This window comes from Pyrenophora tritici-repentis, chromosome 5 (genome assembly GCF_003171515.1).
Source record: "Pyrenophora tritici-repentis strain M4 chromosome 5, whole genome shotgun sequence".
In the NCBI taxonomy this organism is placed as follows: Eukaryota; Fungi; Ascomycota; class Dothideomycetes; order Pleosporales; family Pleosporaceae; genus Pyrenophora; species Pyrenophora tritici-repentis.
This window is the reverse complement of record NC_089394.1, coordinates 300,996-323,906: the sequence shown is the minus strand read 5'-3', so window position 1 is coordinate 323,906 and position 22,911 is coordinate 300,996. Positions and strand designations below refer to the sequence as shown.

At 51.0% G+C, this 22,911-nt stretch overlaps 11 protein-coding genes across 11 annotated transcripts; 6 read left to right on the top strand and 5 right to left on the bottom strand.

The window, feature by feature from the left end:
- Window positions 1-57: 57 nt before the first annotated feature.
- On the top strand, window positions 58-1,556 carry PtrM4_100870 (ERM multi-domain protein; the record flags this gene model as incomplete). Its single annotated transcript, XM_066107417.1, has 2 exons — window positions 58-79; window positions 124-1,556. The coding sequence occupies 2 exons, from the start codon at window positions 58-60 to the stop codon at window positions 1,554-1,556; spliced, it is 1,455 nt and encodes a 484-aa protein (XP_065961866.1).
- Window positions 1,557-2,382: 826 nt separating this feature from the next.
- PtrM4_100860 (DUF3632 multi-domain protein) lies at window positions 2,383-3,407 on the top strand (the record flags this gene model as incomplete). The annotated part of the gene is made up of 3 exons (XM_066107416.1): window positions 2,383-2,403; window positions 2,461-3,340; window positions 3,400-3,407. The coding sequence occupies 3 exons, from the start codon at window positions 2,383-2,385 to the stop codon at window positions 3,405-3,407; spliced, it is 909 nt and encodes a 302-aa protein (XP_065961865.1).
- Window positions 3,408-5,363: 1,956 nt separating this feature from the next.
- PtrM4_100850 (MatE family transporter) lies at window positions 5,364-6,974 on the top strand (the record flags this gene model as incomplete). The annotated part of the gene is made up of 2 exons (XM_001936486.1): window positions 5,364-5,997; window positions 6,043-6,974. 2 exons carry the CDS (start codon window positions 5,364-5,366, stop codon window positions 6,972-6,974), a joined length of 1,566 nt encoding a protein of 521 aa, XP_001936521.1.
- A 1,223-nt stretch (window positions 6,975-8,197) lies between these two features.
- PtrM4_100840 (SpeB, Arginase-agmatinase-formimionoglutamate hydrolase, arginase family) lies at window positions 8,198-9,678 on the top strand (the record flags this gene model as incomplete). Its single annotated transcript, XM_066107415.1, has 6 exons — window positions 8,198-8,335; window positions 8,385-8,569; window positions 8,640-8,723; window positions 8,782-9,003; window positions 9,064-9,374; window positions 9,431-9,678. 6 exons carry the CDS (start codon window positions 8,198-8,200, stop codon window positions 9,676-9,678), a joined length of 1,188 nt encoding a protein of 395 aa, XP_065961864.1.
- Window positions 9,679-10,061: 383 nt separating this feature from the next.
- Window positions 10,062-10,463, bottom strand: PtrM4_100830 (uncharacterized protein; the record flags this gene model as incomplete). The annotated part of the gene is made up of 1 exon (XM_001936488.2): window positions 10,062-10,463. The coding sequence occupies one exon, from the start codon at window positions 10,461-10,463 to the stop codon at window positions 10,062-10,064; it is 402 nt and encodes a 133-aa protein (XP_001936523.2).
- A 931-nt stretch (window positions 10,464-11,394) lies between these two features.
- PtrM4_100820 (stress responsive A-B barrel domain containing protein) lies at window positions 11,395-11,827 on the top strand (the record flags this gene model as incomplete). The annotated part of the gene is made up of 3 exons (XM_001936489.2): window positions 11,395-11,460; window positions 11,506-11,616; window positions 11,672-11,827. The coding sequence occupies 3 exons, from the start codon at window positions 11,395-11,397 to the stop codon at window positions 11,825-11,827; spliced, it is 333 nt and encodes a 110-aa protein (XP_001936524.1).
- Window positions 11,828-11,960: 133 nt separating this feature from the next.
- PtrM4_100810 (iron sulfur assembly protein 1) lies at window positions 11,961-12,600 on the bottom strand (the record flags this gene model as incomplete). The annotated part of the gene is made up of 2 exons (XM_001936490.1): window positions 11,961-12,001; window positions 12,051-12,600. The coding sequence occupies 2 exons, from the start codon at window positions 12,598-12,600 to the stop codon at window positions 11,961-11,963; spliced, it is 591 nt and encodes a 196-aa protein (XP_001936525.1).
- Window positions 12,601-13,585: 985 nt separating this feature from the next.
- PtrM4_100800 (Periplasmic protein TonB) lies at window positions 13,586-14,044 on the bottom strand (the record flags this gene model as incomplete). The annotated part of the gene is made up of 1 exon (XM_001936491.2): window positions 13,586-14,044. The coding sequence occupies one exon, from the start codon at window positions 14,042-14,044 to the stop codon at window positions 13,586-13,588; it is 459 nt and encodes a 152-aa protein (XP_001936526.2).
- Window positions 14,045-15,831: 1,787 nt separating this feature from the next.
- Window positions 15,832-17,245, bottom strand: PtrM4_100790 (uncharacterized protein; the record flags this gene model as incomplete). Its single annotated transcript, XM_066107414.1, has 3 exons — window positions 15,832-16,996; window positions 17,057-17,119; window positions 17,184-17,245. 3 exons carry the CDS (start codon window positions 17,243-17,245, stop codon window positions 15,832-15,834), a joined length of 1,290 nt encoding a protein of 429 aa, XP_065961863.1.
- Window positions 17,246-19,071: 1,826 nt separating this feature from the next.
- PtrM4_100780 (RPS8A, Ribosomal protein S8E) lies at window positions 19,072-20,017 on the top strand (the record flags this gene model as incomplete). Its single annotated transcript, XM_066107413.1, has 3 exons — window positions 19,072-19,130; window positions 19,366-19,434; window positions 19,483-20,017. 3 exons carry the CDS (start codon window positions 19,072-19,074, stop codon window positions 20,015-20,017), a joined length of 663 nt encoding a protein of 220 aa, XP_065961862.1.
- Window positions 20,018-20,866: 849 nt separating this feature from the next.
- Window positions 20,867-22,652, bottom strand: PtrM4_100770 (AceB, Malate synthase; the record flags this gene model as incomplete). The annotated part of the gene is made up of 4 exons (XM_001936494.2): window positions 20,867-20,924; window positions 20,981-21,765; window positions 21,816-22,240; window positions 22,289-22,652. The coding sequence occupies 4 exons, from the start codon at window positions 22,650-22,652 to the stop codon at window positions 20,867-20,869; spliced, it is 1,632 nt and encodes a 543-aa protein (XP_001936529.2).
- Window positions 22,653-22,911: the final 259 nt, after the last annotated feature.

The window sequence follows — 22,911 nt, the reverse complement described above, 5'->3', positions numbered from 1 at the left end:
AAGTTCACAACAAACCGCTCCGATGCGACCCTGAACTCGGAACGCTCGGTCCCAGCCATGACCGAACGAAAGAGCGGTGGTACGCTTGCACATCTGCCTTTGACTATCTCCTGACATCTTCAGATTCTCCACCACAACTAAATATCAGGCGCGCCGCCAGATTAACTTCGAAATCGTCCAAACCCTTAACTAGTACCGCCACCACGCCGAAAGCCACAGTAGTTGCTCCTAATGCGAGGAAAGAGGAAGTGCGCCGACGCAAGAATCCATTTAATGATATGCTAAGACACAGGGATGGAGGTGCAGTTGAAGCTTCGACGGATGCTGTACCTCCAAACAGTAGCAAGGAGCCCATGAGAGAGACTAGCGGGGTCCAACCAGAAGGACTAGCACAGAGAGTCGCGCATCTCGAGAGCGAGTTGGCAGCTGCAAAAGAAGAGCAGGGGGCATTGAGAAAAGAGCTCGAGGAGGAAAGAAGTTATAGAAAAGCTGACTTGGACATGATTGAGGAGTCGAGGCAACGACTTGCTGGAAAAGGCTTGGACGAGGGTTCGTTGCACCAGAATCACGAATCTCATTACAATCTGGTGGGGCTAGAGGAACAGCTTATATCGCGAGAACATGTGGATCATAATGATTCTGAAAAACCAAAACCACAGAGGGAAGCGGATGATCTCAGAGTGCGTCTACACACTGCAGAAAAGGAATCAAACGAAAGGCTCCAGCAGCTTTTGTCGCTCAAGTCCAGCATCTCATCACTTACTCGAATGGAATCACAAATCACGGACAATGAGCTTGCAGACTCCTTCACTCAAGTCGCGAACCGTATCAGAGAATGGACCGTCTCAAATTACAGAAGGTCGAAGCCGAGATTTGACAATATCCCTAAAGAGAGCCATGTTGCATTCGGGACGATATGTCCTCGTTACAGGACTGACATAAAAACTACCGATAAACTTACTTTTTACCAAGCCATCGTCTCAGACTCGTTGATGAAAGTACTTGATAGCCCTGTCATGTTTGGACTACCAAGCACAGGCCCGCTTGCAGCCATAGTACCGCTGGCCAAACAGGTACAAGACGCTGGTGGTGCCTACCGGGTGTGGATCCGCGCTACAGTCCAAGCTCTTGAGCGTAGTACAGTATACGTGGATATCGAAAAGGAAAAAGAGGCCGTGCTACACCGTCTCTGCGGGGAAATTTGCCATTTACTTTTCACCCTGACGTCAATCACCATCACAACAACCGCACAGTCAGCACTGAAGAGCATCCTCAAAGATGCTGTAGGTCTACAACGTACCCTCATTCTTCAACGAGCTCGATATGAGTTGCTGTTCTTCCGCAATCAAGACGAAGTAATGGAGTTTGACGATTACACAATGGAAGCTATCAACGACCCTGATCCTTCCGCGGACGAGGATAGCGATATGGACATGGATCACACACTCAAGTTTTGCGCATTCCCTGGTCTAGTCAAATACGGGGATGAGCAGGGACAATATCCTGATATGCGGAATGTCTTGCTAAAGGCGAGGGTGTGCTCTGGTGTGGGCTGAGGGGTTTGAAATCAAAGGAGATCATAACTTGATGTCTTGAGAAATACAAAGACTTCTGGAAAGACTGTAATATGGTGGAGCTACGAAAACGACTCAAGAAGGCAAATCTACGATAGAGACACGTCATTTGAATAGAAAGACAGCGGCTCAATACCATTCACCTGCTAGGCCTACCAGTCGTGACATGTGTATTCATAGATCATGGGACGGAGAAATACTACGCCATGTACAACGCAGACTTGGGTGTTTTGGATATGGTGAAGGCTGCAAGATAATGGATTGTGTACAAAAAGCTGTTGAGAGTCCTATGGTTGTCAACGTTCTCTACCCTTATCACGGTTTTCCGTGCTGCCCCGCATCAAGACACGTACACTGAGTCGTGCAAACCCGACCCTGATCTACCAACAGTTTCGGGTAGATTAATATGACGCATTCGACTACTACCGGCGTCCTCCGATGCTAGCTACATCAGATTCTAAATCGCAAACTTCGCTTGATATGTTCCTAGCTGCTAAAGGCAGGTCTTGTACTATGTATTGCACATTAGCAGGACCTCCCGCTTCTTTGTCCTCACGCGGACATGCTCCGGACCTGTCTCCATCGCTTGGCTTCTGCTTGTTGCCCGTCTGGGAAAGAGACATATCAGCGCGTAGTACCACTGGTTCGGTGCAAGTTACCAATTGCCTACGAATTGTATACACGTGGCTACGGGATCTACGGCGCTGCTGCGGCCTAGTTATGACATCACCGTCAGTAAACACGAAATACCTTTTCTCAGTCGTTAGATTGCCATATCACTACAGTCACAACTGCAAGGATCTGAATCATGTCACCTACACGCATAGCGGTATATAGTCAAAGTACTCTTGTAAACGTCACAGTCTTATCTAACTATTTCCGCTAGAAACAAAACCAGGCAATTGAGGATGTCATCGCAACGACACAGAATGAGGGCGAGCAAATTGATGCCATAGCCAAAATAAGGGGCTGGTTCCGACCAGGAGAAGATAGCATCTTCTACCCGACCATTCAAGATTGCCTCAATGAGAAGATCGACAAGAACGAAGCAGTCTCCAAGCTCTGCAGTTCCATTGACGAAAATATCAATGCCGCCAAGCTTGACGATGTAAACTTCATGGATCTTTGGTACAGCATCATTCACTCTGCAAAACGCCTCAAATTTTGCATGGGCGATCATGTCTGCAGCCACGCCAGACTACTCGACCTTCTCAAAGCCTTCAAATTCCATTCCATCCCCAACAATACGACGTACAATTACCTCTATCACGAGATGATCGACTTCACCATGGCCTGTCGTTCGGCCTATAACGACAGTCCCGTCCCCCACAACGGCTTCATCGCCGCAGAACGCTCCGCCTGGGCGAACCTAAACTTCTTCTACGCCCGCATCACGCAAGAGAAGATCCAAGATCTGTCCCTCTACGCCATCTTCGCCCTACGAACAGCCTTGGAAGAACCCCCAACCGACGACGACGACGCAGAAGCGACGCCCGCACAACAATGCGACACCGACCTGCCCGCGGCCGCAGCATGGATCCAAGGCTGCGGCGACGACCTCTTCCGCAAAGAACAAGACCTCACCCCCTCGGACCCCAAACAAGGCAACTCCGCACGCGGCGGCGCCCTCTGGACGGGTACACCGGGCTTCACCAAGGCGCGCTGGGCGCTGTGGAAAGAGCGCTTCGTGACGCTTGCGGATATGCCGGATGTGGAGGAGAGTACGCGGACGGTGGCGAGGGATGCGGTCGAGGCCATGGAGAGGAGTGAGACGTATGCGCATATGCGATGAACCGTTTACATTGTTTTGAATGTGCTGATGAAGTTTTGTGAGCAGGTTCATTTTCGCGGTGGAGATGGGGGTTGGTGGGGATATGGGGCGGGTGGGGCTGAAGGGGGGCTTGGCTGAGAGGGTGCACGAGATTAGGGAGAAGGAGAACGAAGAAGGGTTGGGGGGTTGGGGGCTGAGAGGTGAGGGAGTTGAATAGGGTGAGCTGGGTAGGATTGTGGGAGTGTATTTTGCAACGGTCCGGCGCTCTCAGTGTCAGTTTCTCACTGAATCAAAAGTGTGGTTTGTTTGTCTGCGTATGTGAGACGACTATTTCGACAGCACTTTGTTCACAAACCGCATATACGCCATCATCCAGCCACAGAACAACTATTGCACAAGATTCCCTCTCCGAATCTTCCAAGTGGATTATCTCAACCCACACATACTGGCATTACCCACGTTCCAGCCCAAAGAAAGCCGTTCTCATCCCTTTCACAAAAGCCAGTGTTTTGCATGGAACTATTGGGAAGCTACAGTAACGAAAGGTAACCTGTCTATCAAGATACACTAATGTATTGTAGAAACGCTCCTCGCCCATCAGCTTTTCTGATAATCCTATCTTTCGCCTCTATAATCTATTCCTCGCTACGAACCGAGTAGAAATCGGCCAGGAAGCTTTATCCCAAATCATACTGCGCCGGAGGCTTCTTTGCGCGCGGCAACTGTATATAAGACGTATATGTCTAGGATAAGTCGCCAAGTCTATTCACGTGGTCTGTTGGATTGCAAGACATGCGGTGGAAGACGTTCTCGAAGGTATCCTCGAACGGGGGCGAATTGATGCTAAAGCAGTAATGAAGATGTAGAGATTGAGGTATAGCGTCCGCGAGTATTGCAAGACTTAATCGTATCTTAGTAGTGTAGACGGATGTTGTTAAGAAGAATGGTAGAATCGACTGTAAGAGAAGTCAAGTTAGAAACTCTAGGTCGGAGAAACTAGAGCCATCTAAAAGTAAGAACTTGCCCAGAACCTACCTTTCTGATACTGACCATGCTAGAACGACTCGATCTCGGTGCTTTTTGGAATCTTCGGCACCGGCATATTGCGAATATCTAACAAGCTTTTCGCAACTCGTAGTTGCATCGGCTTCTTGGAATTGGACCTGGCCGTCTTTGTATCGCGCCATGCAACGAGCAAATTTTCCGGCTCTATTAGAGATGCTGTTCTAGATGCAAATCCCATTACGGAGGGTTCCGCGAGTAATATGCCCGCAACATGCTGCGTGATGAAGGAAAGCTCATATCCCGCCACGTGCGCGGCACTCTCGCTAGATCGCCGGCATCAATCTTCCGACCTCTTGTTATCGAGGCTGTACCTTCCTATTCATCTCACCCAACGCCAGCCTCTCCAAATAAATCGTCATCAACTATATGCGACGTGGTCGATAGAATTAATGTCCAGCGGGGAACAGCCTGCGGCGCGGAGCCGGCACTTCACTCGACCCAAGACACCGGTACCACCGTCTTTCGCAGCTCCGCAATGACACTGGTGCAATCCCGCAAAAATGACTCGCCTAAACATAAAAACTTACTGAAGAGTCTTAGTCAAATCGACAACAGATGCAGGTCGATAAGGCTACAGCAGCGCATTGATCGCATCGCAGATACGCCCGACGGTGTTTGTCGTCATCTAGGCCTTGGACTACATGCATGCTGCTTCATTCGTGGCAACCGCATGCTATGCTCTTCATGGTAGGCTAAAGCTCCGTAGTTAGACCGGTTTTGAGCCGTACGGTCAGGTGGTATTGTAAGAGCTAATGTCATGCCCGCTCTATCTGGGCGTTCCTTAGACTTTGCAGTCGAGGGTGTTGCTGTACAGTATGCTGCCTTTTTGCCTTTTGTGCTCTGTGGGTATCGGAGCCGAGAGGGGAAGAATCTGGCGTACATATTCATCGTCTACTTTATAAGGAAAAATCTTCTTTCTACGGGATTGCTGTTCTATTTGCACTACTTCAACTATGGATCACGAAACGAGCAAGTCGAGGTCTTGGATACCGGACTTCCTGAGGACATCGAAGAAAGATACCGACGCCCCAGATGAGCGGAGTCCCCTCCTTCCAGACTCAAATCATGAAGAGTGGTCTAGTGGCGAAACCTACGAGCTGGATGATGAAGAAGCATCGAATTTCCAACTCGTCCTGCGCGAGTTCTGGATATTGCTAAAGGGATCACTACCGGTGGTTGTGGCATACGCCCTTCAAAACTCTCTACAGACCGTATCAGTTCTCATCGTCGGACGTCTCTCGCCAGAAGCATTGGCTACAGCTGCCTTTTCATACATGTTCGCCATGGCTACTGGTTGGCTCATCGCTCTTGGTGGCACGACAGCCATCGATACACTAGCGTCCGCCAGCTTTACTGGAAGCAAAAACCGCCACGACTTGGGGACCATCCTCCAGCGCTCATTCGTCGTCCTCTCTTTATTCTACATACCCGTCGCTATCCTCTGGTTTTGCTCTGAACCACTTTTCAAAGCTCTCGGCCAGGAAGACTACATAGCGCGCGACTCGGCGAGATTCCTGTCTGTGCTGGCTCCGGGCGGTATTGGCTACATATTTTTTGAGGCGCTGAAAAAGTACATGCAAGCTCAAGGTATATCTCCAGTCTCCAAACAAGTTCCTTCACTTACACGCACAGAAATCATGCGACCTGGAACGTACGTTTTGCTCATCACTTCTCCCTTGAGCGCCGGTTTGAACTACCTCTTTGTGTATAACTTCAAAATGGGCCTTCTCGGTGCACCTCTTGCTACGGGCATCGCATACTGGGCGTCGTTCTTCTTACTCCTCGCCTATGCACGCTTTGTGAATGGGTGGCAATGCTGGGGAGGTTGGGATCGCAAGTGCCTACAAAACAGTTGGGTATTTGCACGCCTGGCTTTCCTCGGAGTCATACACGTTGGTACCGAGTGGTGGGCATTTGAGATTGTTGCGCTCGTTGCAGGCAAGCTTGGCACCATACCGCTGGCGGCGCAGAGTGTTATCATGACTACAGACCAAGTCATGAACACTATTCCCTTTGGAGTCGGCGTTGCCACCTCTTCGCGCGTCGGAAACCTCCTCGGATCGCGAGACGCAAAAGGTGCAGCGAGAGCGGCTAATACTGCGGCCGTACTGAGTATGGTTCTCGGGGCGCTCGTGTTGGCCGTCCTCATGGGAGTCAAGGACTTTTACGCCAAGATTTTCAACGACGACGTAGAAGTCATCAAGCTCACTGCAAAGGTAATGCCTTATGTTGCGCTGTTTCAGATTGCAGATGGACTCAACGGCAGCTGCGGAGGTGCTCTTAGAGGAATGGGCAGACAGCACATTGGAGCAACAGTCAACATTGTAAGCTACTATTGTGGAGCTTTGCCATTGGGTATCTGGCTTGCATTCCACGGTTGGGGACTTGGAGGCTTGTGGGTTGGACAGTGCATCGCCCTCTACCTCGTTGGGTTTGCGGAGTGGGCGATCGTTGCTTGGAGTAACTGGGATTATCAAGTCAAGAAGGCATTTGACAGGATGGATTCTGACGACAGGGCGGAGATTGGCATTTCTCCGGAGGAAGCCACGCCGATACACAGATAGCTGTTCACTCGGGACCTTTTGGCAACTCCAACGAGCATGATTACATGGACATGCGGCAAATACACATAGATAGTAGCCGAATGACGCCAATGCAAGAGATGTTGAAAAATTACCAGATACATTAAGCGAACGTTCTAGTGCGCCCGGTATCTTTAATCCCTGTTCTGCGAATGGACCTCACTCCTCATCACCTCCGCGTAGCTACGGGACTGCTGCATACCCCACGTTGGGTATACGATCAATGACGGGCTGTGGAAGATTTCAAGCTCACGACGATCTATCTGTAGTCCACGAATTCTGCCGCGTGACTTTCCCAAGTATTCACCTCACCTCACCGCTCGGCCCGCCATGTCCGACGTCAACTTGATGGATCTCGTCAACACAGCATAAGTTCCGGGACCAAGAAGATGCTTATCGAGCCAATCTGCGTGCTACATATCTTGTAACGCAAGAGTGTTACGTTGTCGAATAAGACAGGAAACTACGGCACAAGATTGACCGGAAACCTCAACTTGCATGCATGAAGGACGCATGCTTCCTACGAATCCCGACCCCGCTTGAGATAAGAAGTGATTGATGAGATGCAGTCCAAAGTGCTGAATATCGCCGTTACGGCATGATTCTATGGGGAACGCTACTGGTCGGGTGCTCGGTCCTCGATCGTGGCGCCCGTCATTGCACATGGCGGGGTTGGTAAGTCTCCACAATCGATCCCCAACGCCGTGTTGCAAGATATGTATACATCGGTGGTATAACGGGGTACTCAAACATGTCTCAAGAAAGTGGTCGTGTAGCCATCAAGGTCTTCTCTGGCCAATGTTAAAAGGGAGCGTGGTGTGCCGTGGATAGGTCGCGGTGGTTACACAGATTGCCAAAGCTGCACTCACTGGCTCAGCACGCCACGACAAGACGACTCCAACCGTTTTTTTCCAATCGGAGGCATATCGAGATCTACAGCTTCGACAAGGAGCGACTAACGCATTGGAGGCAGTTCGGTGCCATAGGTGCAGAGAGTCATCATCATGGACAGGGGTAGTTATGGGAGCTGTTTACATAACGAGGGTTTACCTAACGTGAGCTGGTCAACACACAACTGATAGAGACAGCGCGCGCGTGTGAGTTTCAAACAGTTATCTACTGCAGAGTTTCCGCATTCTTCTCAGACCATCATCTGTAACTTCTTCATTTTTCCTCACTGCAAAGCATCGTTTGTTCCTGCGAGAATGAGGTTTACTCCTGCCGTCTTGAGCTTTGCTGCGGCTGTTGCTGCACATGGCGACCATGACCATGATCAAGAGCCATTGGCTGGCCCACACCAAAGTCTTTGGTACAACACGCTTCCCGGTGATGGTGGCACACAAGTAGGCCTTCTGCATAGAATGTCCGACGCAGCAATTGACCACCATACAGGCCGACTCCATCTTCTCCGGAATCTCCACATTCGGCCGTCTCCCATACCATCCGTGTCTGTCGAGCGATGTAGACTACGACATTGCATTCATCGGTGCTCCCTTTGACACTGGTACATCATACCGTCCTGGCGCTCGCTTCGGCCCCAGTGGCATCAGACAAGGTTCTCGCCGTCTCAATTTATAGTAAGTTTCCTCTACACTTGCTTACTTTTTGTACCTCGGAAACACATGGCTCATACAAAATGTGATTTAGTGGCGGCTACAACGTCCCACTCAAGGCGAACCCGTTCAATTCGTGGGCCAAAGTAATCGACTGCGGAGACATTCCCGTTACCTCGTAAGTTATCGCTCTATACTTCCGGGGGTTGGTTTGGTATAGATACTGATATTTATAGATACGACAACGCCTACGCCCTCCAACAAATCGAACAGGGCCACAACCTCCTCCTCAGCCGTGCCCCCCACACCCACGCCAACAAGCCCGGCCCCTCCAAACACGGAAAGACACTCCCCCGCATGATCACCCTAGGAGGCGATCACACAATCACACTGCCCCTTCTCCGCTCCGTTCACCGAGAATACGGTCCCATTACCGTCATCCACTTTGACAGCCATCTGTGCGTCTCTCTCCCTCTTCCTACCTTCCTTCTAAAAAACCCCAACTAACACCAACAAAGCGACACCTGGCGTCCCAAAGTCTTCGGCGGCGCCCCCAGCGAACAAGCCAGCATAAACCACGGCACCTACTTTTTCCACGCGGCCCAAGAAGGCCTCCTCGCAAACGACACCAACATCCACGCCGGCATCCGCACGACGCTGTCAGGACCTTCAGACTACGACAACGACGGGTACTGCGGGTTTGAAATCGTCGAAGCGCGGGCAATCGACAAGATTGGCATTGATGGCATTGTGAAGAAGATTAGAGATCGCGTTGGGTTGGAGAGACCGGTGTATTTGAGTATTGATATTGATACGTTGGATCCGGCTTGTATGTCCCTTATCCAGTTCTCATGTCAACACAGACGAACTAATACACACACACAGTCGCACCTGCAACCGGCACACCTGAAACCGGTGGCTGGACCACGCGTGAACTCCGCACTATCATCCGCGGCCTCGAGGGTATCAACCTCATCGGCGCTGATATTGTAGAAGTGGCGCCGGCGTATGATACTAACGCTGAGTTGACGACTATGGCGGCGGCGGATACGTTGTATGAAGTTATGACGCTTATGGTGAAAAAGGGACCGCTTAGTTATATGGGTGCGCCTGCTAAGGAAATTGAGTTGTAGAGAATTCGGGTGGAGGGGGTGGTGCCGGTGTGTGCTGTGTAGATAGGTGATGACGATGACGACGACGACGATGTAGGTTTCTGCGAAACCGTGATATGTTGAGTAGTGACAGCTATCTCAACAACGAATTAATGAATGAGTACACAAACGATTCGCTTCGAGCCTGCTTCAAGAAACCACCCTCACATGTCGAAGTCGCGCCTCAGCACCAACAGTGTTCCAACTTCATCCACACTCAAAATACAAACCTCAACAACAGGGTATATCCATCCATCCATCCATCCCCCCATCAAGCACCCCATCTCATAAACCCAAAAACAGCATTAATCAAAACCCCCATAACAACAGCCACCTGCCTCCTGCGCGTCCAAACCCCCTCCTCCCTAAACCCCCACACCAACCCCCCCCAGCGGAAAAAAGAAACCCGTCAAATACCCATACAACATATCGTCCAACCCACCCTCTTCGACCGCAAATCCCGCTCCCCAGCCCGCATCACCTTGGGCCGCGCCGCCGCCACCGGTAGCCAGCGAGGCCGACGGGTCGTTTGCAGATTCGTCGAGCCAGCGATCTTCTAGGATGCGGATTTGAGCCGGCGAAGGCATCGTGTCTGGGGTGTGTGTGAAGGAGAGGTTGGTGGTGAAGTGGGAGCGGAGGGAGGATATTTCCTGTGGGGTAAATCCCGAGGCGAGGAGGCGGTCGAAGCCTTGGGCTTGGGGGGAGGGATGGTGTTGTAGCCGCCCCTGGTGGAGTATTTGTACTAGAGTTCCGTCGATCGGATGCATGATTACTTGTGGTGCTGTTTGCGGCGCGATGTGCTGAGGAAGTTGAGGACGAGGAAGTGTAATACGTTCTCAGACTCGTTTCTGTTGCTGCGGCCAAGGTGGCTTCGGACGCGAGTTCAGAGACTGATAGCGCGTCGCCGAGGGAGCAGTGGATGTAGAATTTCTTGGCTGAAGGTGGGATTTCTGCGGTTGTGCCGTATTGTATTGCGGGGGTGGAGCGGAGGGGTTGTTTGCCTTTGTTTTTGCTGGGGGTGCTGGCATCGCTGGTGTTGCTTGCGCTTCCTCCTCCTCCTCCTCCTCCTCCTCCACCATCGCTACTACTCTTTGTATTACGTGGTGGTGGTGGCGGCGGTAGCTTTAGAGACCGAGATACTGGTTCTGTGTCTGCGAGGACTTTGCCTGCATAGATGAGACGGAGACGCGCAGAAGCATGTTCGGATGGGAGGTGTTGGCGTATGAGTTGCTTGAGGGAGAGCGTGGAGATGGTTCGTGGTGTGTGTATTGAAAGTGGTAGATCAGGTGCGGAGGCAGTGAAGCGAATTATTAGGTAGATGAGTTGCTCTGGGAGAGCTGGCGCGGTAGCCATGGTGTTTGGAATGGAATGTTGCGACGGCGTTTGAGGTATGAGGTGTTGGAATGCGATCTGAGAGTTTGGTAATAAATCAATGGCAATATGAGGTCATGGCGGTCGTATCATCGTTTTCATTTGTCCTGCGACGTCTATCTGCGTTGTTGGTGGTGAGGCTTGGTCTGCTGTATTGGCGGGATTGATAGCAGTATGCGACGCGGTAGATTTACCGGAGCTTACCGTAGCAGCGCTGAGGTCATTACCTCCGAAACAGCCCACCCACATATATCACCCCTCATTGACGTCTTGTCGCATAATGCTCGATTTCTCCTTACACATCTTTGATTTGGATACATATACAAAATGACGGTTGTTCACATTGTACTATTCGAGTGGAAGTCTACAGCTTCTCCTGAGCAAATCTCAGAAGTAGGCCTACTTTTGTGTAATATTCGTATGGCTAATAGTATACAGGCATGCACGCGTATGCTCGCTCTAAAGGAAGATTGTATCCATCCAACGTCCCAGAAGCCCTACATCAAATCATTCTCCGGTGGCAAGAACATCAGCCCCGAAGGCAAATCCGTGAGCCCATGGCCACAAATCCCAAGTCTATATCTATGCTGCTGACAAAGCATAGGGCAATTTCACCCACGGATTCGTCGTCGAGTTTGAGAGTGAAGAGGACCGCGACTACTATGTAATTAAGGATCCTGCCCACCTAGAATTTGTGAAACTCGCCGGTGAGGTGGCGAGTGAAGTCAATGTGTTTGACTATGAACCGGGCAAGATGTAGATGCAGCAAAAGCGAGGGAGGCTCGATAGCTACAGAGAAGGAAGTCTAAGCATATTACGTCATGTCTGTTGAGAGGTGTAACGCCAAGATGCAACGCCGGTAATGCTTCTATAGTGATGGAATCGTAAGGGTATCATGCCACGCTGAAGGACTCTCCGCATCCGCATTGCTCAGCTATTCATGTGTTAGCGATGGTTGTAATCATTGCTACGTCACCACTTACTGATGTTTGGGTTCTTGAAGATGAAGCGCTCGTTCAGCTTGTCTTCTAGCCAGTCCATTTCGCTTCCGATAATATTCAACAGCGCCTTGTTGTCAATCAGCACCTTGACGCCATCTTGCTCTACCTGCTCGTCCAAGGGGCTCGGCTTGTCCACGTATTCCAGATGGTATGCCAGCCCTGAGCAACCCTTTGCCTTTGTGCCTATCCGAATGAGCTTTGGTTCCGGGAGTTCAAGGAGTTCGCGCAGATGGGCGACAGCCGAGGGCGAAAGCTTGATGGTCGCTTTCCGGGGTCCGAAGTTGTAGCGGCGCGGTCGAAGGGGTTTACTCGGCGCTGCTGCTTGCGACTTTTGTGCTTCGCCTTCTGGTATGCTCATATTCGGTTGTTCGGCCGTCGAGGCTGTATTGCGCTCGGTTGAAGGCGGTTGTGGGGCTGTTGTTTTGGTTGCCTCGGTTGCGCCTCCTGCTATCGAAGTATCGGGTACACCAGCATTACGCGGTGGCGGTTCAGGATACAGCGATTCAGGGCGATATGCAGTTGCTGTCTGCATCTGTCGCTTTGCCGACTGTCGATATTGTATCGATGAGGCGAATGTCCTCGAGCATTGCGGGCATCTGCGGGGAGGAAGCGATGGGGAGGCGAATCGTCGGAATGCTGAGCTTGAGCGCGCGAACGCTCCGGTGGTACGAGGTAGTGACATGGTCGTAGGTCGGATATCCAAATGTGTTGCGACTCGGCGAGACAAGGAGTGTAGTGGTGAATTTCAAGGGGGACGGATGACTGATGCTGTCTGTTGTCACCAATTTCGTTGAAAGCTAGGTTATGTCATGTGCGGCAAATTCCGCCTCATGGTACAATTAGAAAGCACACCATTCGGATTGGCTAGTCATTCCGATGCTTCCGAATCGGAATTCTGCCGGTCATGGTCATCCTAGCTTCCACCTAGACTACCTCAATCTCACTTTATAGTACATCACATCTTCTAACCTTTATAACCGACTTGGGATCCTACACCATCTATTTGAGTACCCGCATCTATTCCGCTATGGATAGTCAGGTACCTTACCATCTGAGTCCCATACTCTTCATCCCAAATCTGAGCCTACCTTGACACACCATGATATTTTCAAATCATGATCTGCAACATAACGGTGACTCCGAAATGCCTCTCCAAGTGCTTATTGCACATGCACTAGATTCTCAAATTTCTAAAACGACAACAACACAGCTTGCGAGCAGTAAAGGAACAATAATCACAAGTGCAAAGTCAATGTCTTTATAGCAGAATATACTATTATCAACTCTTGCATCCCTAATAACTCTAGTATTACCCCTTCTCCCCCCATTCAAAACTCCCACCAAGCAAAAACTTTTGTTGTCCAAAAAACGCCCATTATCCATCTATTTCCCCCCTAAAAAACTGGTATATCGCACCCAAAAAGTCACTTTTGTCCTCACTTTTTTCTCCACATTCCTAAATCCCTTCCATTACATCTTTCAACCTCTTCTTCTCTTCTTCAAAAAAGGAACCCATCTCACCACCTCCTGTGTGCACCATAAGTCTGCTGGTAAGCAGCGTTAACACTCCTGTGGTGGTCCACGACCTTGGTCTTGAGCGCCTTCCACACCTTCTGGTAGTTCCTTGGCTTCTGCTCGTCTCCAGCAGCAGTGACAGAGACATGGGTCTGCACGCTCTTCCGGGGTGCCTCACCGCTGTGGCGGGGGCTGGACGTAGTGCTTGAGTTGCGGGATGTGGAAGGGGTGTGGCCGGGGCTGTAGTAGGCAGCGAAAGCAGCATTCATTTCATGGTGGTGTTGCTTGAGTGCCTTCCAGGCCTTGGAGGCGTTCGTGGAGCCGGCTTTTGTGGAGGTGACGGACGTGTTGCGGGAGGCGTTGAGGGAGGTCGAGGGAGAGGTTGTGGTTGATGAGCCGCCGTAGTAGGTGTTGTAGGCGGCGTTTAGGCTCTCGTGGTGGGCCTTTGCTCGGGCGGCCATGGAGTTGAGGTAGTTTGGCATTGTTGTGGTTGTTGTGGTGTTTGTTGTTGTAGTGTTGAGGTAGGTCGTGAATAGTAGTAGTAACAGTAGTAATAACAGTAGTAGTAATAGTAGTAGTGGTAGAGTAGTTACTTCAACTGCTTAACTGATGCTTGATGCTGAATACAAACACAACCTCACCCGTACCACCCTCTCCTTTATACAAAAAGCCCAACCCAAAGAAAAAAAGCCGCCTCCCCAGAAACTTCCCCCTATGACACCTGCCAAGCATCGTCACACGCCCTCCATCAAACCAAAACCCCATAACTCAAATTTTCAAACCCAGGCACACACACACACACACACACATGACACCACATACGCACACACACGCCTTGTGCACAAACAAAGATCGTGAGATGCTCCTCCCCAACCCAGCCCTCTGATTGGCCACACGGCAGCCAAACCCACAAAGAACGCCTTTCACGGTGCGTGATGGAGCCCGTGCCCCCAGTCATCATGACACCACGGCCACGACGACGCCCTGCGGAAAGCCAGGGCGGCGCGGCTTCGGTGCGCGCGCCCGTTTCCCGTCGGCGGCTACGCAGTAAGGCGCATGTCGGTCGTCATCCGGCCCTCTGCAATGTTTTCTGCGTTTTGTTCCGTATTACCAAATGCCTGATTTTTTCCCGCAACCACACCAAGCCGTTAAATGCTAGAAGACTGCCCTTGGAGGCATGGCGCGGGGAAAACTCTGTTATTGGCCTGTGCCTTTGCCCACCGGAGTACCACCCCAACAACAACGCGCGCGCACACACCCTTTTCCGCCTTTGTACTTGCCCGTCGGATACGCTTTTGTGTTGGTTGGTTATACTGGGTACTCATAATAAACCTTTTTCCCTCGATCTAGATGTTTCCGGTTGCGTGTGAAAAGTGGATGTTTGTACGTAAAGTAGGGGATGGCTGACATTGCGCTTTTTTTCACGTGTCCGTTAACTGTTAGAGGAATGCCTTTGGAGGTTTGGTTGAGTTGTGGTGGTGAGATTGATGGTGGATGCGTTGGGCGTGGTGTGATTTACTTGACGGTGTGACCTGGCGTAAGTACCTACGTGGTCGATTCAACAGGAATTTGATGTGTGCTGGAAATAGATGCATTGAAGTTTGCATTACGGGATTCTAGGGGGTTCGTTGTGGTGCTGGAGTGTTTTGAGTAGCTGATGGATGGTTCGCGCACTTTCTTCTCAACATGTGTCGTTGTCATTCATTGAGCAGGAAAAAAAGAGCTGCAGATTTCTCTGGAAAGTATGCGATTGTTTTCCGAAAAACGGCATGTGACATTGGAAGTATCTTTCGGCGATGCGGTGCTGACTTTGCGAATCTTTCATGAGTGGCGTGATGGGTGGCGAGTATCCTTCCGACCTTACCACACCGTTCACGAGACTCACCATAGCTGCTTTTACCATGAGGACTCAATGTTTTCACATTAAATGATCTTGAACAACAAGGCACCTAGGTGTCATAAAATACTTGACAGTGTGGGTAAGCCCCAATAGGCGTGTCTGGCGACTACAGTGGCCCTTTTACACTAGTTGTCGAGTAGTTTATGACACCTGGGTGGTAGGTATCTTTGTAAATCTTCAAGGATACTTGAAAACGCTCGCCATGTTGTGTACACAAAGAGGGCGACGGGTCATTGAATTCGTTTCTAATATTTCTAGGCCAGGACTACCAGCTAATGTTCTCAACGCCTTCCGGCGCATCGACAAAATCTACGACATCATCGAGCAATTGCGGATTCAGATGACACTTCATATCCGGAGAACAATGCCAATACCACACCACATCAACAATATCACACTCCCCAGCCAGCCATCCGGCACGGTCCCATAACTCCGTATCCCACCCGCGGAAACCGGAGTCGCAGTCGGATACACATAAACATCGCCTGTCGATTGTCTAGGGGCGCCACATCCAGTTTTCAGCGCACCAGAACCCCTTTTCAATGTGACAACCGTGGTAACAGGTTCCAGAGATTGTGTAGTGCTCTGGATGAGTACTGCCGTTCCGCTATGCTCCAAGCTTAGGGTTGTACCGTTGATGGTAACTGGCGTCCCGCCGGGAATGAGCGTGGTCCCTGGGCCCATTACAATGTAGCCCGCGTGATTGGCTGTGTAGACTTTGTTGTTGTAGTTCAAGGCAGCCGGTACTACTTTTGTGTAGATGGAACCGGATACTGTGCTGATGTTTGATGTTTGGCCATTCACAACGAGCGCTGTGGCAGAAGGGACCATGCCAACTTCGGTCCCACCTGTCGAAGTCGGAATCCCGATAGGAGTATCATCGACGATGATAGTCTCACCAGGTGTCAAGGTGCAAGAGTCACCCATGGCGAAATTTGAACTATCTGGATCTGAATCGATAGCAATGCTAGTCGAACTAGCTGATGGAGATGCTCCTGCAGGAATTGTTGTAACCGCCTGCGGAGAAACGGGCTCAACTGTAGAGCTCGTCGCCACCCTAGTTGATTGATCGAGCCATCCTGCTGCAGTTATCAGGATAACTGGAGAGCATCCAGAACATGGCCTAGTAGCGGTAAAGTCCGGCTCCGAGATCTCATGATGACCGTAGGGATCTCCAACCTGCGTTGGAAGTGGTAGTATTGGTCGCAGACCGTGATGTGTCGGACTCATTGACGACGTGCTTGTAGCATTTCCTTGAGACGTGATTGCCACGGGTGCTGCATCCGTCGACGCTGGATGAGTGGGACTGAGTCCCGGATCGAAACCTGGTGCGGGCGCGACCAAAACAGACCCACGCGGGGCAAGCGGTAAAGATATAAACCTCAGTCGCTCAAGCGACTTTTTGAGACCAAATCCAACAAATTGTAAAAGTGCCGGCCCCAGAGAGGGCGAAGTTGATTCTTTGGTTTCAAAAGGATGTGGCGGTGACGAAATGCTCGCAGCCGCTCCAATGCTGAAACCTGGTGGACATGGTACATCAGTCTTCGCCCACACGTTGAATCACACCACTTACGCGATTCTGAAGTCAGAAGACAAAGTCCTCCAGATGCCGTCTTTAGTCCATAGTCGGATGTCACTGTAGTCTTAGGGTCAGCGCAAATGGTCTTGGCGAATCATGAACCACCCGGCCCGTCGCATACCCGCTTGAGGTATGGCAGAAGCAACCTCTATCCGTATCGCACATGAGCACAGACTGTGACATGATGAAGGCAGTTCTACCCGCCGATGAACATCAGAACATACATTGGACATGATCAAGACAGGGCAACCACATTAAAACATCTTGACGTAGGCGATGAAGGAAAGAAGAAACAAGTGCGCATTCTTACAAGACTCCAGGCGAAAAGCCTACTCAAAGTACTGGATTAGGCGTTTGAATTGATGGTAACAAGTGATTACTCCAAGTTCTCCGCTTTCCTCCCAACCCGACAAGACAAGCCACTGACGGAGAAGAGGCGAGGAGAATGGTACGCTACATCTACTTAGATTGCTGTTGATTGAAACATGATAGATCCTGGGGTCACGATGGTGCCGATTGGAATTGCCCGGAGTGTGGAGTTTGGCTTTACCCGGACCGGGTTTCTGCATGATACGCCAGCTGAGTGTTAGCGCGCGCTGGTGTCCACTGGCGTCTTAGCGAGTCTGGAACCCCGTATGATACCCGGTCCGACGTGTTGCATAGCTGAATAGCTGACTGCGATGAAGGAGCGAATCGTGATTGCGCAAGTTTCCGATGGAAGTTTGAGAAAGTCATGCTGACGGACCGTGTCGGAAAGGTTTGCGAAAATGCCATGTTTCTGTCTCGGTGCGATGATGCCCGAAGGGACTTTTGCCTGTGTTACTTCTGCCAACTATACCATGGATGAGTCGGTGTTGAGTGCGCATACGTGGCGCAAGCCCACTATTAGCCCCAGTGCTTTTTGTGCGAATGTCACTCCAATCATAAAATGTTGAGTCATTGAGATGGAGCGCCATGAAGAAGATACTTGGGTAGAGTTGCATGGCGATGCGCCTCTGACAGCGCTCGTATGTAGGTAGGACATGTTCTGAAGTGCTCTTAGCGTTTATAGCATTCAGCCGAGAGAATTTATCCATTAATTCATCAAACACATGTGGTGATGGATATGTAAAGGGTGTTTGCCAGACTTGTCCATTGCTGCGGCTCGGAGAGTTCCGAGGATCTCGTGCCGGAACGACGGCAATCCGAGATGCAATCGTCTATCGTTTTCGTAGCTAGATGAAATCGTTCTCGCGCATCTAGTTGTGTTGATGCGAGCGGCCTGAGTCTTTGTGAGCCATCACACAAGGCCGTGTCTTGGTCCGCCCTACGAAAGGACCATGAGATCAACGTACTCATACTCTCTTGAACAAGCAGCAGCAATGAGGTGAAGTCACGTAGTTCTGCTATAACCCGAACTGGATATGGCTAGTGGCGTCTTAATGCAGTAGTGATATTGGTGTCGCCTCTGATATCTGCCGGTTCAGTGTGACCTCTTGCGACGGGGAAGTGACATTAGCGTAGTGGATGCGGGCGACGGAAGCTGCAACTTGCAGCAATGTACAGCCAAACCTACCAAGGAAAATCGAGTCACTGTCCTATCTGCTAGGGAGATACTCAAGTATGATGCTCAGTCATATGTGAGTGGAGCTGATCAGGACCTTGGCCCATCACACAGCTCAGATCACAGTTGCAGCTGGTGCGATGGTGTTGTCGCAAGGAAATATTATCCTCAAATCGAGCGTACCAGCCTGAGAAATGTTGCGACTGATCCACGAACAAACTGCGACCAAAGAACAGGAATTGGAAAGGGAGATTGTGACCACTGTGGCTGGTGTGGCTAATGCTGCTAGTGTGGCTGGAATAACTAGGGCGGTCCGCTCGCTTAGCAGCTAGCGCACCTTTCCATCAACAGTCGAAAATCAGTCTTGAATTTCATCTTCCTGACAAGCGCCAACTAACCCCACGACAACACAGATTGCACCAGAAGACCCGACACAGGTACGCTTTACAGAACGCCTTTTACTCGAATGACCGAAGCCGTTGAGCATTGCGACACCGAAATCGCCCCCGAATTGTTCCCCGCCATGTTTACGCCGATTGCATGTATGGTCGCACGCGAGTGCTCGATACATTTACATCTATAGCGGGCTATGCAGGGCGAAGAATATGGGGGCGATTCGAGCGATGCTGCGGCTTCAGAAATGATAATGGAGAGCAAAGGCTAATTTGATTGTGGACAGCAGTCTTCTGAACAACCGCAATCATGGGGTATCTATCTAGCCTTCTCCCACAACCATTCTACATCCACTAACACTTTGCAGTATCTCACGAGACTCTCGTCACAAGCGTTCCGCGTCCGGTGCGAAGCGCGCATACTACCGCAAGAAGAGGTATGCATAACCCGATCGCTTCTCTAGTCATGTCTAACATGGCTTCAGGGCTTTCGAGAAGGGCCGCCAGCCTGCCAATACCCGTATTGGCACTAAGCGTGTCCATCTTGTCCGCACCCGTGGCGGCAACCGCAAGTTCCGTGCTCTTCGTCTCGAAGCCGGCAACTTTTCCTGGGGATCAGAGGGCATCGCTAAGAAGACCCGTGTCATCGGTGTCGTCTACCACCCTTCCAACAACGAGCTCGTCCGTACCAACACCCTGACCCGCTCCGCTATCGTCCAGATCGATGCCGCTCCTTTCCGACAATGGTACGAGGCCCACTACGGCTCTTCGCTCGGCCGCAGGAGGCAAGCCAAGGCCGGCGAGAAGGAGGAGGACAAGAAGAAGTCAAACTCAGTCACCAAGAAGCAGTCTGAGCGCTTGAAGACTGGCGGCAAGATTGAGAATGCTGTCGAGAAGCAGTTCGAGGCCGGTCGTCTGTACGCCGCCGTGTCCTCCCGTCCCGGCCAGAGCGGTCGCTGCGACGGTTACGTGCTCGAGGGCGAGGAGCTTGCTTTCTACCAGCGCCTCCTCAGGAAGTAAAGGGTGATATTTGGGGCTTCTTCGGTGCATTGGTCAGGTCAAAATGGGTGTTTAGTCATGTATCTGGTCTGCAGAATCGCGCGACACTGAATGCACTCGGCATGATAACGCCACTTCTCTAGATACCACGAGACTATGAATCATGGGTTTCAATGTTATGTGATGTGCCTGTGTTTGTCTTTGTGTACTTTGTATGGTGTCGTTGCTTGTTGAATTTTCCAAGGCTAGGCTTCCCTTGTCCATTAACACTGCACGTGACCGTCATTGTTACTCACATACATGTAGTATCATCAAGTCAAAACAAGTCTATCCATTCTTATACCCTACACTACCAAGACAGAAACCCCTCTCGACCCTAACCCCACCCCTCATGTACCAAAAACTCAAAGCTCAAAGCTTACATACCGTGACCCTCCCTCCGACTTTCACATGCCAACCCCTCTTTCTCCTGCCTCACAAACCAAACACCCGAACCACCCATCTCATCTCATCTCATGACAATGACGACAACGGTACCACAGTATCGGATCCTGTACATCGCTCGCACGCACGCGCTACCTCGGCCCAATAGATTTTTAAAGTTTCGCAGCCGGAATGGGTGGAATGACCTACAAGGGGAGAGAAAGAGAAGAACGGTTAGCTTACGATCACATGCTTTTTTTGTTCGAGGTTGTGAGGAGGAGAATGATGCGAGAGTGTGTATTTTAGTTTGTTTGTAGGCGATGAATTGAGCTTACAAGCTGTGATGATGAATGAACTGTGATTGGTATACAAAATATGTTTCCAACCATCACCGACGACGGCCACAAGCAGAAAGACGATGATGATGATGATGGTGAAGGAAAGGAATTACAACTTCGACGCCCCCTTGGCTGGACCTACATTTGTGATTTCATTGTATAGCAGACTATTCCCACATGTTAGCACAACACTCTCCTCAACATCATGGATGCGAAAACTTACGAAGTCAAAAACTCTGCATAATCCTCACCCGTAACCTGTCCTTCAAAGTACTTGGCCGCGAGATGAAACTTATTCCCCTTGGGCGCCTTCTCACTCAACGCCTTGGCCTGTTCATGAAGCAGCTTGAGCGCATAATCCTTGGTAACCCTCTTTCCCTCAGCAGTCTTGACGTTATGTCTAGCCCACTGCCAAAGCTGGCTCCTTGACACTTCGGCCGTGGCCGCGTCTTCCATGAGGTAGTTGATGGGGACGCAGCCGACGCCACGGACCCAGGCTTCCATGTAGGCGAGGCCGATGTCGAGGTTCTTGCGGATACCTGCTTCGGTGATTTGACCGGGGACGTTCATGTTGAGCAGGTCGTTGGCGGTAATGTGCACGTCTTCGCGGCGGACGTGCATTTGGTTGGGCGTAGGCATGTGCTCGTTGAAGATTTCGCTTGCGATGGCTGCGAGGGCTGGGTGGGCGACCCATGTGCCGTCGTGGCCGGCGCGGGCCTCGCGGAGCTTGTCAGAGCGGACTTTTGCCATGGCAGCATCGTTTGCTTGGGCGTCGTTCTTGATGGGGATTTGTGCTGCCATGCCGCCCATGGCGTGGACGCCGCGCTTGTGGCATGTCTTGATGAGGAGCTTGACGTAGGCGTCCATGAAGGGCGAGGTCATGGTGACGGAGTCGCGGTCGGGCAGGACGAAGTTCGGGTTCTGGCGGAAACGCTTGATGGTGCTGAAGATGTAGTCCCAGCGACCGCAGTTCAGACCAGCAGAGTGGTCGCGGAGCTCGTAGATGATCTGTAGACATGTTAGTGTGTATGTTGTCATGTTACAAGGTTGTTACATACCTCATCCATCTCAAATGCGGCTGTGATGGTCTCAATCAAGACAGTAGCACGGATAGTTCCACGCCTCATGCCAATGTAATCCTGAGCCAAGTTGAACGCATCGTTCCACATCCTCGCCTCGAGATGCGACTCCATCTTGGGCAGGTAGAAGTATGGCCCGGTTCCACGCTTGACAAGCTCATGTGCGTTGTGGAAGAAGTACAGTCCAAAGTCGAAGAGACTGCCAGACATGGGCTCGCCGTCGACGGTGAAGTGCTTCTCCTCGAGGTGCCATCCTCGGGCGCGGGCAATGAGGGTGGGAAGTGTTCGGTCGGTGCGTAGCTTGTACTCCTTCTCGCCTTGCTTGAAGTCGACTTGCCTACGGATGGCATCGTACAGGTTCACTTGGCCATTGATCATATTGTCCCATGTCGGCGCAGACGAATCTAGACAAAATCAGCACTCTATATTCTCACATAATGAATATCATTTACCTTCGAAATCGGCCATGTATGTCCAGACGTTCGAGTTCAGGGCATTGACAACCATCTTGCGATCAGTCGGGCCTGTAATCTCGACACGCCTGTCGACGAGACCTGGCGCTGGTGGTGCGCCCTTCCACGTATCATTCTCACGAATGTGCTTGGTCTCTGGGAGGAAGTCGAGAAGGTTTCCCTTGTCGAGCTCAGCCTGGCGGATTACCCGTCGCTGTAGAAGCGCTTTCCGGCGCTCGTTGAATGTGCGGTGGAGGAGGGCAAGGAAGACACAGGCGTCCTTGCTGAGGATGTGACGGTTCTGGTCGTTGAGTTCGCCGAGGATGTTGACCTCGCGCAGAATACTGTCAGGGTTGGCTGCCATTGTGAAGTTTGTATTTGTAGTTGTGTGATATGGGTTCAAGACAAGGGAGAGAGTGATGCAATCGAATATATGGCGTGCGGAGTTGGGAATCGGGCGGCAGGTAGATAGTATTTATCATACACTGGTTACACATCTTGACGTCTGTACCGAGGATCATCTTTGTCGGTACCGACTGATGCAGGCTAGTCGGGCTGCTGTGAATGGTGAGCTAGAGGCCCAGGTTCGGCGACAAGGAGCTCCAAGCTTGTGACGATGCCAA